At 35.2% G+C, this 14,312-nt stretch overlaps 1 protein-coding gene across 4 annotated transcripts in view; it reads left to right on the top strand.

Moving 5' to 3' along the window:
* MFSD8 (major facilitator superfamily domain containing 8) overlaps window positions 1-14,312 on the top strand; it is a 67,638-nt gene that overhangs the window by 51,252 nt on the left and 2,074 nt on the right. For 3 of the 4 annotated variants that reach the window (XM_058292383.1, XM_071214750.1, XM_058292403.2), the window contains 4 exons: window positions 3,845-3,953; window positions 9,715-9,849; window positions 12,657-12,760; window positions 12,849-13,096. In XM_058292383.1, coding sequence (XP_058148366.1) covers window positions 3,845-3,953; window positions 9,715-9,849; window positions 12,657-12,760; window positions 12,849-13,096 — 596 coding nt within the window. The remainder of the gene's footprint in view (window positions 1-3,844; window positions 3,954-9,714; window positions 9,850-12,656; window positions 12,761-12,848; window positions 13,097-14,312) is intronic. The other variant, XM_058292399.1, reaches the window with a different exon arrangement.

The raw sequence follows: 14,312 nt of genomic DNA on the forward strand, positions 1-14,312 counted from the left end.
TCACCATCTCCTCTTGAGTTGCTCCATGGGCACAGTCTCTTGGTGCTTCATGCTTAAGCGAGCCTGTAGTCCTCTTTCTCCTGGCATAGGGTTTGTCTCTTAGGTCTTCTGTCCTTGCAGCTCAGCTGTGGACAAAATTGGAGTCTTTTCAGCCATAGGGCAGTTCCCTTTTTCCCTCTGTCTCTGTGAAGTCAGTTGATATCAGACCCAGCAAGGGGCGGGCACTCAGCCTGAATCATACCTTATTGACATAGTCCAATAAAAAGCCCTACATTAATCTTACCAAGTAATCTAATCAGAGGCCCCTCAAATGAATTTAATACAATAAAGGGTATCACATCCAGAGGAAAAGATTAGTTTACAAACATAAGTTTTCTCTTTTGGATTCATAAAATAATCTCGAACTGCCACTGTCAGTAAACACAAAACAAGGACTTTTTAAAAATTGCCTTTCCAATTTATTTTGAAACTTTCAAACATTCAGAAAAGTTTAATCAATTGTACAAGGGACAGCCAAATACTACTTAAATGAAATAATTGTTAACATTAAGAATTCTGTCAGTCTCTAGCTATTTGTCTATGCATTTGTATATCTTATATATATCCGTCTATCCATTAACTTTTTGTTGAACCATTTGAAAGTAAATTGCAAACATCATGATACTTCACCCCTAAGTAACAGTGTGCATTGCCAAAGAATGGCATACCCCAAGTACCATTATCATCCCCAGACTCCCCCCAGTAAACAGTAATTCCTTAAAAGAATCTAATATATAAACCATATTCAAATTTCCATAATAATTTCAGAAATGTATTTTAGTTGTTTTTTTTAAACTCAGACCTTATTTGAGTTCATCCTTTCCATTTAATTATTATATCTCTTTAGTTTCTGTTAATCTAGAAAAGTATTTCATGACATTAACTTTTTAGTTCTCTTATAGAATGTCTTACATTTTTTATGGTCATTGCCTCAGGGAATTGTTTAACTTGTTCCTCTATTCCCTGGAAATTAGGGCTCCATATTTGATCAGAGTCAAATTAAACATTATTGGCAAGAATGCTTTCTAGGTTTTGCTATATATATCCTTTTGCATAATAGCAGAAGACATATGATGTCATGTTGACACCATTATTACTGATGCTGAATTAGATCACCTGGATAAGGTAGTGACATCCAGATCTCTCCATTGTAATGCTCTGTGTTCCCCTTTGCAATTAACATGTAAAACTGTTGAGGAGATACTTTAGTGTCATGCAAAAGCAAACTTTACCTTATGGCTTTAGCATCTACTGGTGACTCTTCCCAAATCAGTTAATTCATTGGGTGTTACAAGATGTGATTTTAAAAAATGCTATCAGTTCTTCCACATTTATTAGCTGGCGTTCTTCTGTAAAAAAAAAAAAAAAAAAAGAGCTGTCCCCAGCAGCTGGAGATAAACTATAGTTCCTCTTAGAAAGGCAGGGTAAATTTTTAAATGTTTTCTTTTTATTATCAATTCTCAGAGTAAGAAGTTGATGTATTGGTAACGAACCTTTTTTAATGAAGTTCCTCAATCTGTGAGTCATCAAATACTAGGAATACACAAAATTGCTTTTGAATGCCTTGAAATTCTTATTACTTATTTTATAAAGTAATTGAAAATAATATCCCAACCAGTTTAACTGTAGTTCTTTTGCCTCCAGTGAAGTGTCTATTTAAATTAAGCTGATTAATTCAGATCATCAAGTTATCCTTTGATAATTTAACTTAAGTAGGAATTTTAATTTTAAAAATTCTTGTTAAATAGCAGGATTGTAAAGTATATTTGAGTTCTATCAAATTACATGAATATATTTTTCTATAATTTGTTTTGTCTGGTTTTGTTTTCTTTTTCTGTTGTCTATAGGTTTCTTTCTCTTTTTTTTTTTAGGCCAATATAAAGAATTTATTTGGGAAATGGGGGAAAGAACAGAGCTTGCTGAGAAATGAGAGAGAAAGATGGAAACATACATCAAGATTTGGTGCTGGCTCCTCTAGGCAGAGAGAGCCTTCTATAGATTTCTAAGTATTTGATTAATATAAGAACAACCTGAATCATGGAACATTGATTCGTAATAATAGCTTTTTTATTTAAAATTAGGCAACTAGATATTAAAATTTCCCCCAAATCAGAGAGCAAATGAAATTTTAAAAAGGCAGCCTAATACAGAAGTACAATTAGGGTATACTCTTTGAAGACAATGACAATGGTTTCTTACTTTTTATATTACTGCCTAATGACACAAACTGTAATTAATGTTATATGCATTTGATAAGAGCCCTTTTTTTTTTTTTTGATTGAAGTTCCGAAAGTGCACTAGTCGGTGAATATTTACATTTTTAACCTGGTCCTCCATTCTCCCAAAATATCCTTCTTCACCCACCCACATACATACACACTTACTTAAATATAATGTGAATGAACACTGTCTTGTATTACTTATCTAGTTTACTCTGCATAAGTGGATAAATTTCAAAATAACGCAATGCATGTAAATGAGTAGATACATATTACCTCACACTTCTCAATAGTAGCAGGAATAGTTTGTTTGAATGTGTAGCTTGACTTTATAGTTCAAGATTGCAAGTTGAAATTCTTTCTTTCCTAATTTATAAAACCACTATCTAGAGTGTACCTGGGGCATGCTTCTATGGAATATGAAAGTGTTCGTCTTGTTATAGTGTGTTATCTCAGTGGGTGGAGACCCACAAAATAAACAAGAAAATATTAAACTCCCACTCTGGGAAGTCCTGCTATGGTCTCAATTCAAGGGACAAGAATCTCTTGAGAACATAGGCAATACCTAATAAAAGAAAACAGGAAAAAAATATTTAAAAACACCATCAAATCTTGATTTCTTTGCAACAATAAAAATAACAGAATCTTTACTAATACTGGTTTCACATAGCTTTGAAATTCAAACTATATATCCATTGAAGTGAATCATGAAACTGGGAACTGACTTAATAAACTATTTGAGGTCTTCATGAAATCCTTATAAATTTAAGAATTAAATTAGGGGAAGTAGATGTGGCTCAAGTAATTGGGCTCCTGTCTACATTATGGGAGGTCCTGAGTTCGTTTCCTGGGGCCTTCTGGTGGAGGCAAGCTGGCCTGCGCGGTGAGCTGGCCCACGCAGCAAACTAGTGTAACAAAAAAGACAGAGGAAAGACAATGAGAGACACAACAAACCAGAGAGCTGAGGTGGCTCAAGCAATTGAGTCTTCTTTCCCACATCAGAGGTCCCAGGATTGTGTTCTTGGTGCCTCCTAACGAGAAGACGAGAATAGAAGACAAGGCAGACAGAGAGAGCACACAGCGAATGGACACAGAGAGCAGACAGCAAGCACAAACAACAAGGGAGGGGATAAATAAAATAAGTCTTAAAAAAAAAGAAATAAGGTAGGAAAAATCTGCAATTGAAATTAAAGCAAATATACTTAGTTTGATATCACTTAATTATATATTTCTGTAAATATTATTTTGTATAAACACCAAAAAATTATCTGAGGATATCCTATAGATAATAGAATTGAAGTATATCTTTTGAGAAGAAAATTCACTTTACTTTGAAAGTCATTTAAAATTTATTACCTTCATAATAATCCTTTGTTAAAGCTACTTTGTTTAATGTAACATTTTTTGTGATCTATGTTATCTTTAAAAAAATTAAATTCTTTTTAAAAATTAAAAAAAACTACTTTGAAGTCTAAATATGATTTTAAATGTTCGTAGAATTTGCTACATATAATTTCTATATTATTGTAGTGTCATAAGAAAAATTAGATGTGTGGATAATATAATTTTCTCTTGTTTATCTATAGCAAGTACAGAAGAAGTTCAGGTCCCCCAAGGAAATATTGATCAAGTTGCTGTTGTGGTCACCAATGTTCTGTTTTTTGTAGTTCTGTTTATCTTTGCCCTTTTCGAAACGTAAGTTTTATTCTGTCTCCATCTGAATCAAATTATGTATTGACCTGTATTTCTTAATACAGTATTAAGTATGTGGATGTTATTGAAAATCTTCTGCAAAGCATGTTTTTCTGGTTATAATGCAAAAAGTATATATAAATTTTATGTTTTGTAAGTTGGATATAGTTAATTCTCTGGTCATGATCTTAGACCTCATCTTCCTTCCTTAGAGAGAAATCTGTTTCACAAGCCTTTCCCTATTTCATCTGAGTTTTGTGATACATACAGTTATTAAATTTTACTTAGTTTCACAACTTAACTAACTGTAAGTTTTGTAAGTTCCTACATTTGTATATAAGTTTCAGCCTGGCATTTAACTCTGTTTAAGCTCTCATTCTGAAAAGAGACTAATGAAATATACTATAAAATCTTTGCCTTTTGGCCTTTATTATGTGGCTCTGTTATTTTATTTTTGTCAGAACTTTTTTCTTAGAGAACTTGTAGGTTTACAGAAAAATCATGCAAAAAATACAGAATTCCCATATAGCCCTCTCACACCCAGTTTTCCATATTATCAACACTTTGCATTAGTGTGGTACCTTTGTTATAATTGATGAAACAATATTATTTTAATTATACTATTAGCTGTAGTCCATAGTTTACATTACAGTTCACTATGTTGAACAGATCTATGGGTTGTTTGTTTGTTCTGAGTACCGGGGCCCGGGGATTGAACTCAGGACCTCATATGTGGGAAGCAGGCACTCAGCCACTTGAGTCACAATATTTTCTCCCATTCCATAGATTGTATTTTTACTTTCATGATGAAATCCCGTGATGCACTAAAGTTTTTTTTAATTTGATGAGGTAACACTTATCTATTTTTTCTTTTGTTGCTTGTGCTCTAGGAGTAAAATTGTAGTGGCTTAGAGTAATATACTCCAGAAAAAACATGTTCTTAATCTTAATGCATTTCCTGTGGGTGTGAACCCACTGTCAATAAAATCTTTTGATGATGTTTCTTCAATTAAGGTGGTCCAACTGATTGAAGATGAGTCTTAATCCTATTACTGGAAGCCTTATAGCAAACTCCAAAAGAGAGAAACCTTTATTGTGTTGAGGAAGTTTCCTTCTATTCCTAGTTTTTTAGGTGTTTTTTTCAAGAAAGGGTGCTGGATTTTGCAAACGCCTTTTCCACACCAATCAAGATAATCATGTTTTATTTTTCCCCCTTCATTCTACTAATTTGTATTACATTAATTTGTTTTTTTAGGTTGAAATACCTTTGCATACCTCGGATAAATCCTACTTATCGTGGTGTATAATTCTTTAAATGTGTTCTTTGATTCGGTTTGCTAGTATTTTGTAGAGATTTTTGCATCTATATTTATACTGGATATTGGTCAGTAATTTCTTTTCTTGTGGTATCTTTTTCTGGGTTTGGTATTAGAGTGATATTGGCCTCAGAGAATGAGTTAGGGAGTGTTCCCTCCAGTTCAATTTTTTGGAAGAGTTTGAGGAGGATTGTTGTTAATTCTCAGGATGTTTAGTAAAATTCACCAGTGAAGCCTTCTGGTCTCAAACTTTTCTTTGTTTTGGGAGGTTTTTGATAACTGATTCAATCTCTTTACTTGTTATTGATTTGTTGAGATCTTCTGTTTCTTCTTGAGTCAGTGTAAATAGTTTATGTGTTTCTAAGAATTCCTCCATTTTATCAAGGCTATCTAATTTGTTAGCATACAGTTTGTGATGATTAAATTCATGTGTCCACTTGGGCAGGTTATAGTGTCTAGTCATTTGGTCAAACAAGTACTGGCCTGATTGTTACTGTGATGATATTTCATGGGTTTAAATCATCAGTAAGTTAATTGAATCTATGGTTGATTCAACTGAGGAAATTGCATTCAACAATGAGAGAAGTCTCACTAATTAATTGAAGGCCTTAAAAGGAGAAGTCTATGAATTCAGCAGTCAGAAGGGAAATTTTCCATCTGTTTCAGCCAGCCAGCCTCTCCTGGGGAATTCGTTGAAAACTTGAATCAGAATTCCCAGCTTGGAAAACGGACTTTGGCCCAGTGGTTAGGGCGTCCGTCTACCATATGGGAGGTCCGCGGTTCAAACCCCGGGCCTCCTTGACCCGTGTGGAGCTGGCCATGTGCAGCGCTGATGCGCGCAAGGAGTGCCGTGCCACGCAAGGGTGTCCCCCGCGTGGGCAAGGAGTGCGCCCGTGAGGAGAGCCGCCCAGCGTGAAAAGAAAGAGCAGCCTGCCCAGGAATGGCGCCACCCACACTTCCCGTGCCGCTGACGACAACAGAAGCGGACAAAGAAACAAGACGCAGCAAATAGACACCAAGAACAGACAACCAGGGGAGGGGGGGAAATTAAATAAATAAATAAATCTTTAAAAAAAAAAAAAAAAAAAAGAATTCCCAGCTTGTGGCCTGCCCTACAGAAATTGGACTTGCCCATTCCCACAGTTGTGTGAACCAATTCCTATACTTTAAAAACCTCATAATATTTACACTATATATATATATATATATATATATATATATGTCTACCCTGTTGGTTTGTTTCCCTAGGAAACTTTGATTAATACACTGTTCATTTATCATTTCTCTGATACCCTTTAGTTTTTTCTCTGTGTTTTCCTTTATATCCTTGAACATATTAGCAGTCAGATTTTAAAATTTGTTTTGATTTGCTTTTTCTTGTTCTTTTTTGGCAGTCGTATTTTTAAAGTCTTCTTCCAGTATGTCCAAAGTCTGGTCTTCTTTATTGATGGTTTCTGAATTTTTATCTTGATCTTTGGCTCGGCTATCCTTTCCTGTTTCTTTGGTTTTCTGGTCATCTTTATTTGTATGGTATACATTTTAATGTTTTAACTCTTTGATTTAGTTCCCAAACTGTCTGTATCTTAAATTTGCTTCCAGTTAATGATATGGCAGAGATTTCCTTTAGTTTCAGGAGCTAACAAAAACAAACAAATCAACAGTAAAAGCATCTTTCAAAGTCTTTGCAAATTGGTTCTGATTTGGCTGTTGCACTCCTTCAGGGTTTAGCCCTCCTATCAAGAAGATAAGCCCAAGGTGAAAGTGAACCGCAGGGTCCTCTCCGTCTTTTTGAATCTGGATCTTGTCCTGGACTTGAGCCTGCACATGACATTAGGAGTTCTCCCATTTATGAGAATTTGAATGCTCCCTCTACACTCTATGAAATAGACTTTTCCCCTTTTCCAGGGTATTCTTATGACTTAAAGCAGGTAGTCCCTTGCTGTAGGCAGATTGATTTCATTGTTTCTTATATTGATTTAGCTGTGAAAAGCTGCTTCTACCTGCAGGGCAAGTTCTGGGAGGGTGAGCTTCAGAGAGGTTCCTGGTTTAGTCTTTTAGGCAGCCACCCAATAGATTGACACAATATACAGCCAAGTATGCATTGTAGGGCCAGGGACGCACAATGGGAGCATAGGCTGGCTTCATACTGCACTACAGAGTGGACAGAGAAGGGTCCAGAAAGGGTGCCATTTCTCCTACCTGTTTTTGTTGTTGTTTTTTAAAGATTTATTTTTTTGTTTCTCCCCACCCCCTTGTTATTTTTCACTTGCTATGTCTGTTCTTCTTCCTGGTTTCTTTAGGAGGCACCAGGAGCCGAACCTGGGATCTCTGATGTGGAAGGGAGGTGCCAAATTGCTTGAGCCATCTCTGCTCCCTTTTGTTGTGTCTTTCACTATGTTCTTCCTCTCCGTGTCTCTTGTTGCATCATCCTTCCACATCTGCATCTTCTTTAGGAGGCACTAGGATCCAAACCAGCATCCTCCCATGTGGTAGGCAGGAGCCCAGTCACTTGAGTCGCATCTGCTTCCCACTCCTACCAGTTTTTGGGTTTTTTCCCACTTTGTCTGCTCTCTGTGTCTATCCGCTATGTGTTCTTTTCATGTCTGCTTGTATTCTCATTAGGCAGCTCTGGGAACCAATCCTGGGACCTTCCGGATTGGAAGAGAGGTGATTACTCTCTTCCACTACCTCTGCTACCTGTTCTGCTACGTCTTCTTATTTTCTCTCCTCTGTGTCTCTTGTTGCATCATCTTGCTGCACTAGCTCTCCGCATCAATCGGCACTCCTACCCGGGGTTGCTTTCTTGTGCGGGATGGCATTCCCACGCAGGGTGTCACTCCTGTTTGGGTTGACATTCCCTGCATGGGCTGGCACTCTGTGTAGGCCAGCTTGCTGTGTGGGCCAGCTTGCCTTCACCAGGAGGCCCTAGGCATCAAACCCTGGACTTCCTATATGGTTGACAGGAGTCTAATTGCTTAAGCCACATCCATTTCCCTCCTACCAGTTTTTAAGATTTATTTATTTATTCTTCCCCTTCCCCTCCTCCTACTCTGCTGTTTTTGCCATCTCTGTTGTCTTCTTTTCTAATTTTCTCCCCTCTAGGATTCACTGGGATTTGATCCTGGAGACCTCTGATAGGAGGAGAGGTTCCCTGTCAATTGCGCCACCTCAGTTTCTAGTTTCTGTTGTGCTTCACCTTGACTCTCCCCTTTGTCCCTCTTCTGTTGCGTCATCATCTTGCTGCATGACTCAGTTGCGTAGGGCACTGGCTTATCACACAGGCACCACGCAGGCACTGGCTTGCCATGCAGGCACGCTTTCTCTTCTTTCTTTTCACCAGGAGGCTCCAGGGATCGAACCCAGGTCCTCCCATATGGTAGGCAGAAGCTCTATCACTTGAGCCACTTCTACTTCCCTCCTACCAGTTCTATAGCTGCCTTTTCTTATTTCCATACTTGTCCAATTACTGCATCCCTTTTTCTTCTGGGGTTCCTTTATTTTTTAAATTACGTTTCTATTAAATTATAAAAAGCATACATTATTTTAAAATTCCAAACTGTTCAGCTTTATTTTCACATTCTACTCCTTTCCCTAGAGATAACCACTACTAATACTTAACTGTATATTGCTTTGAACTTTTTTTCTATGTAAGAATAAGTATGGGCATGAGTTCATGTGCTAATATATATATTAAACTAACATAGAATGTGTTATATTATCATTTGACAACTTAGCTTATTCACTTTGTGACATTTTATATCAGTATATGTAGATCACTTGATTTTTTTATTTTTAAAATTATCAAGATATATGGAAGTTACAGCTCATTTGATTTTTAAATGTTAAATGATGATGCTTTTTATATTTTAAATATATTTAAATATCATTTTGTAAGTATTAATGATTAATAGAGTGAGATAACATGTATGGAAAGAAGTAGGGCAAAGTAGGGCAAGGAAGGAGAGTGCTGCATACAGACAGACATTCAGAGGTGGGGAGAACATTAAAGGTATGAGCAGAAGAGACTCAAGAGAGAAAAAAAAAATAGCAGGTTCTACTACTTAACAATAGTAACAGTATTTCATTGAAAAGAGACCAGTATGAATCAGAATAAAACCATGGTTATTTAGTTATTTTAGAATGATGGGAGTTATGATTCATTGGTGTCTTTTTCTTATTTTTCAAACTTTCTGCAGTTCAAAAGTAATATAAGTGGCTATATTACTTTTACAATTAAAAATAATTATAAAAACTAAAACATGGTTAGGGAAACTTAATAGCTTATATATATAACAATAAAATGTGCTAAATTGTGTTGAAAATTTTGCTTATGTAGGTCTAGTATCATTGCTAAAAGGGATGCAAATTTTTAAATGTGTAGGAATCATAATTAAAGCTTATATTTCACTTTTAAGTAGCAATGACTGTGACTGTTTTGTTTTCTTTAGTATTGTTACTCCATTAACAATGGATATGTATGCCTGGACTAGAGAACAAGCTGTTTTATATGATGGAATAATACTTGCTGCTCTTGGAGTTGAAGCAGTTATTATTTTCATGGGAATTAAATTACTGTCCAAAAAGTAAGTTGCATGTTTTGTGTTTGTTTTTTAAAAATGATACATGAAACAGTTAATGTAAATGAAAATGCTCCTAAAATAATTTAACATTTTTCTCTCATTACATGTTAATTTTAGTCTTTGCAAGTTTTCAAATAAATTCAAAATTTATTAAGAGAGCTTATTTAAAGATACCCTATGTTTTCTACTTTGGTACAGCAAAAATATCTTACAGAGTAAATAAGTTTCTCCTTATGTATCTTTCATATATTTTATATTTAAAGTATTTCTAAAAGTGTATTTCACAATGAATTTAGACAGTTCATCTCCTATTTATTCTTAAAATATTCTATTAAGGTTTTATAAATCAAGCAATAAATATTGACTAAGTGCCAAGCTTAGGTGCTAAGGGGAATACTATGAAGACTCCTTATGGATCCAAGTAGAAGGGCCAAGAAAGAGATTGAGATGGAGGCAGAGATAGAGTTAGATTCATATTAAAAGTTAAATAATAGTAAATGCATTACATCTTGCTACATAAATAGAGTGGCCCTGCTGATAAACATTCTCAGAGAATGTCCAGTTCTACACCTTCAGTGAGCTTGTATTCTAATAAGGGAAAAAACCAATGCAGAAATGAACACAAATATGATGCCAGGCAGTGATAAGTACTATGAAGCAGAGTAAATTAGGAGAATAAAGAGTAACAAGAGGGAAGCAGACTTGGCCCAGTGGATAGGGCGTCCATCTACCACGTGGGAGGTCTGCAGTTCAAACCCCGGGCCTCCTTGACCCATGTGCAGCTGGCCCATGTGCAGTGCTGATGCACACAAGGAGTGCCGTGCCACGCAGGGGTGTCCCCCGCATAGGGGAGCCCCACGCGCAAGGAGTGCGCCCCATAAGGAGAGCCGCCCAGCGGGAAAGAAAGTTCAGCCTGCCCGGGAATGATGCCGCACACACGGAGAGCTGACACAACAAGATGATGCAACGATAAGAAAACACAGATTCCCATGCCGCTGACACAGAAGCAGAGAAAAGAGGAACATGCAGCAAATGGACACAGAGAACAGATAACTGGGGCAGGGAAGGGGAGAGAAATTTTTTTTAAAATTTTTTTAAAAAGGCAGGGAAGGGGAGAGAAATGTTTTAAAAAAATTTTTTTAAAAAGTAACAAGAGCAGGGTGGGGAGTAGGAAAGTGTTATATTCCATACACCAGTCAAGAAAGGCATGTCTGAGGAAGTTAGGTTCATGCTGAGACTTCAGTGAAGACAGAGGACAGCCATGCAATGGTCTGGAACTCTCTTTCCCCAGGAGGGTTGAGTTTTGCAGAAGCCTATGGTGAAGACTGAGCTTTGTATGTTTAAGGAATTATCAGGAAGGCCAGTTTGACCAGAGCAGAATGAGAGAAATGGTGAATGGTAGAAGATCAGATTGGAAATATGTGGAGCTTTATACAAATTTTGAGAGTGTTGGGAAGCCTTTGGTTTTATATATTTCTTTTACTTTGTATTATGGAAAATTTCCAGTATATACCAAGGTGTAGAGTACATCATGAACCTCTAATATCCATTATGCCACTTCAACAATTGTAAACTCTTGCACAATCTTGTTCCATCTATATCTCCACCTACTTCATACTCCCTCTTCCCTGTGCTTGGTTTATTTTTAAACATATCCCAGACATCAATTCATGCCTTCCATAAATATTTCAGTATGTATCCAAAGTTAAAGCACACCTAAAGATATTAACAAAAATGATTTGTTAATATCATCAAGTATCTAGGCAGTTTTCAAATTCTATACACTGTCTCAAATGCTTTTAAATTTTGTTTTGTTATATATTGTTTCAGTTTGCTGCTTGATTTAGGACCTTAAGTTTCTTAAATCTCTTTAATCTATAGATTTCTCTTTTCTCTTTTTCCCCATCCCCATTTTTTCCTTGCAAATTGAAGAAACCAAGATGTTTGCCCTGTAAAATTTCCCACATTTGGATCTTGCTGATTGCACTCCTGTGGTGTTTTTGAAAAAATGTTTCCCTCTCCACTATATTTCTTGAAAATTGGTACTTAGATCTGAAAGCTTGATGAGATTTGGGTTCACATTTTTTGGTAAAAATACTTTATAGGGGGTGTAATGTGCTTATAATCAGGAGAAATATAATGTTTTATCTCTTTTTATGATGTAAGTCATTCCCTAGATTCATTAAGTCATTTGGGATTGCAAAAATGCTGGTATCCTAATTCTATCATTCCTTTATTTTCTGGAATAGTTTCCATAAATAGAACCTTTCCCTCTCCAACTATTTGGTTATTCTGAGGTACAGTTTGTATAGGAAAGGCAGAATAAATGCTTGATTCTTTCCTTTTATTTACTTGTTTTAAAATAATGAGTTTGTTCCCTTACATCCTCTAAAAGTAACCAGTTAAAATTTTATTTTATTATATTTGAATTCATAGATTATAATATTTTTAAGTTTCAGTCCATTGCAACTATTATTCATTTTGGTGTTTACATTGCCACATTTTTGCCAAACTTCTTCAAATTGGCATCTGAGTCCTCTTGTCATGACCCAGTAGCTTCTTTGCTCTCTAGTATAATAAGATATCTAGACTCATCTTTTATATTATCTGTCCTAGACCTGTATTCAGCAATTTTTCAGAGGATTCCCAGTTCTTTTTAGTGAGCATTTATATTTAGCATTCATATTAATTGATATATCAATAAAAATCAAGACTGCTTTATTTATAGTTTTTTAAATTATAAAAGTAATGAAATTGGGTTATAATGTAATGTTTCATTTTAAAATTACAGAGTTTCTGTTCTTTAACAGGATTGGCGAGCGTTCAATTCTACTGGGAGGACTCATCATTGTGTGGATTGGCTTCTTTATCTTGTTACCTTGGGGAAATCAATTTCCCAAAATACAATGGGAAGGTATAGCCATACATAATTCTATATTGTTAGCCCATGTCATTCATCTAAAATGAAAAAGTAATGCACCATACTAATTTCATTTTTATAGATTTACATAATAATTCCATCCCTAATACTACATTTGGGGAAATTATTATTACTTTTTGGAAGTCTCCAAGAGTAGATCACCCTGAAGAACCAACTGGTTGCCCAATTGAACAAGCCTGGTGCCTCTACACCCCCATGATTCATCTAGCCCAGTTCATCACTTCAGCCGTGCTCATTGGAATAGGCTATCCAGCCTGCAATGTTATGTCCTATACACTATATTCAAAAATTCTAGGACCCAAACCTCAGGTGAGTCAGTTCCTCTGACATTACAATGATATAAAATATGCTTGTAAGAACTTACATTTTTGGCTACCATTCTCTATCTTTAACAGATTGATTTGGTGATTTTTATCATATTCAACATTTTAAATATAAAACCCCCCACAACTTTTATAAAGTATTTACAGGACTTACATACTGAGATTTAACAAACAGTATCCTAAATTATAAGTCAAAGATGTCTTGAATTCAGAGATTATGAGCACAAAATAACTTTTACAGAAAAAAATGTTCAAACATAAATTTCTGAAAACTCACTTGTGAACTAGGTAAATATTAGGGATCCAAAATTGATAGCCAAATTTGGATCTAGGCCTAATTTCATCCATTTCTAAGAGCAGTTACTAAGAGATGAAAACACAATAGTCTTAGACGTTTACAGCAGCTAAATTTATTTTTTAATTATTTTTTATTATAAGGATTTACATATTCATTGTATAAAAAGTATAAAAAATATATAGAAGCAAAATATCGCAGAGACAATTATTGCTAACATTTTGGTGAACCATGCCTCTACCTTCAGTCTTTTATCTATGCTTATGAGTACAGATGGTATTTTTGTTGTTGTTTTAGGAAATAACGGGCATTGAACCCAGGATCTCATACATGGGAATGAGGCGCTCAACCACTGAGCTACATCCACTCCCTGGGTGGTGTTTGTAACACAAAAATAGGATTATACCTTGGATACTGTATTGAAATCTGTTATTTTAAAAAATATTTAACAATATACTATGACTATTTCCCCATGACATTTAATATTTTTTAGAAAATCATATTAATGGAGACACATTATTCTATTTTATGTATTGCCATTATTTTTTCACTCATTCTTCTTCTATTATTGCACACTTAACTTATTTCTAGGTTTTGCTTCTAAGTCTTCTTTTTAGTAAAAGTTATTTAAATTGTCCACAAAATGAGAACATTATCTTCCTCTTTAAAATAGCCTCGCTTTACCTTTTCAGGGCAGGATTTAATGTTTCTCTGTTGAATTAAGACAGAGAAAATTTTTTTCCATTCGTGAATTTTCAAACTATGAAAAGTAAGTAAAACATCTTGGTAATAATTTCTTGGTTTTTCATCTAAAAGATTTTTTTCAATTTTTCAAAGTTAAGAATAAAAGCACATTATTATAAAAACAATACATGATGGTTATAACAAAATTCAAATAATTTAGAAG

Source organism: Dasypus novemcinctus, chromosome 1 (genome assembly GCF_030445035.2).
Source record: "Dasypus novemcinctus isolate mDasNov1 chromosome 1, mDasNov1.1.hap2, whole genome shotgun sequence".
Lineage (NCBI taxonomy): Eukaryota > Metazoa > Chordata > Mammalia > Cingulata > Dasypodidae > Dasypus > Dasypus novemcinctus.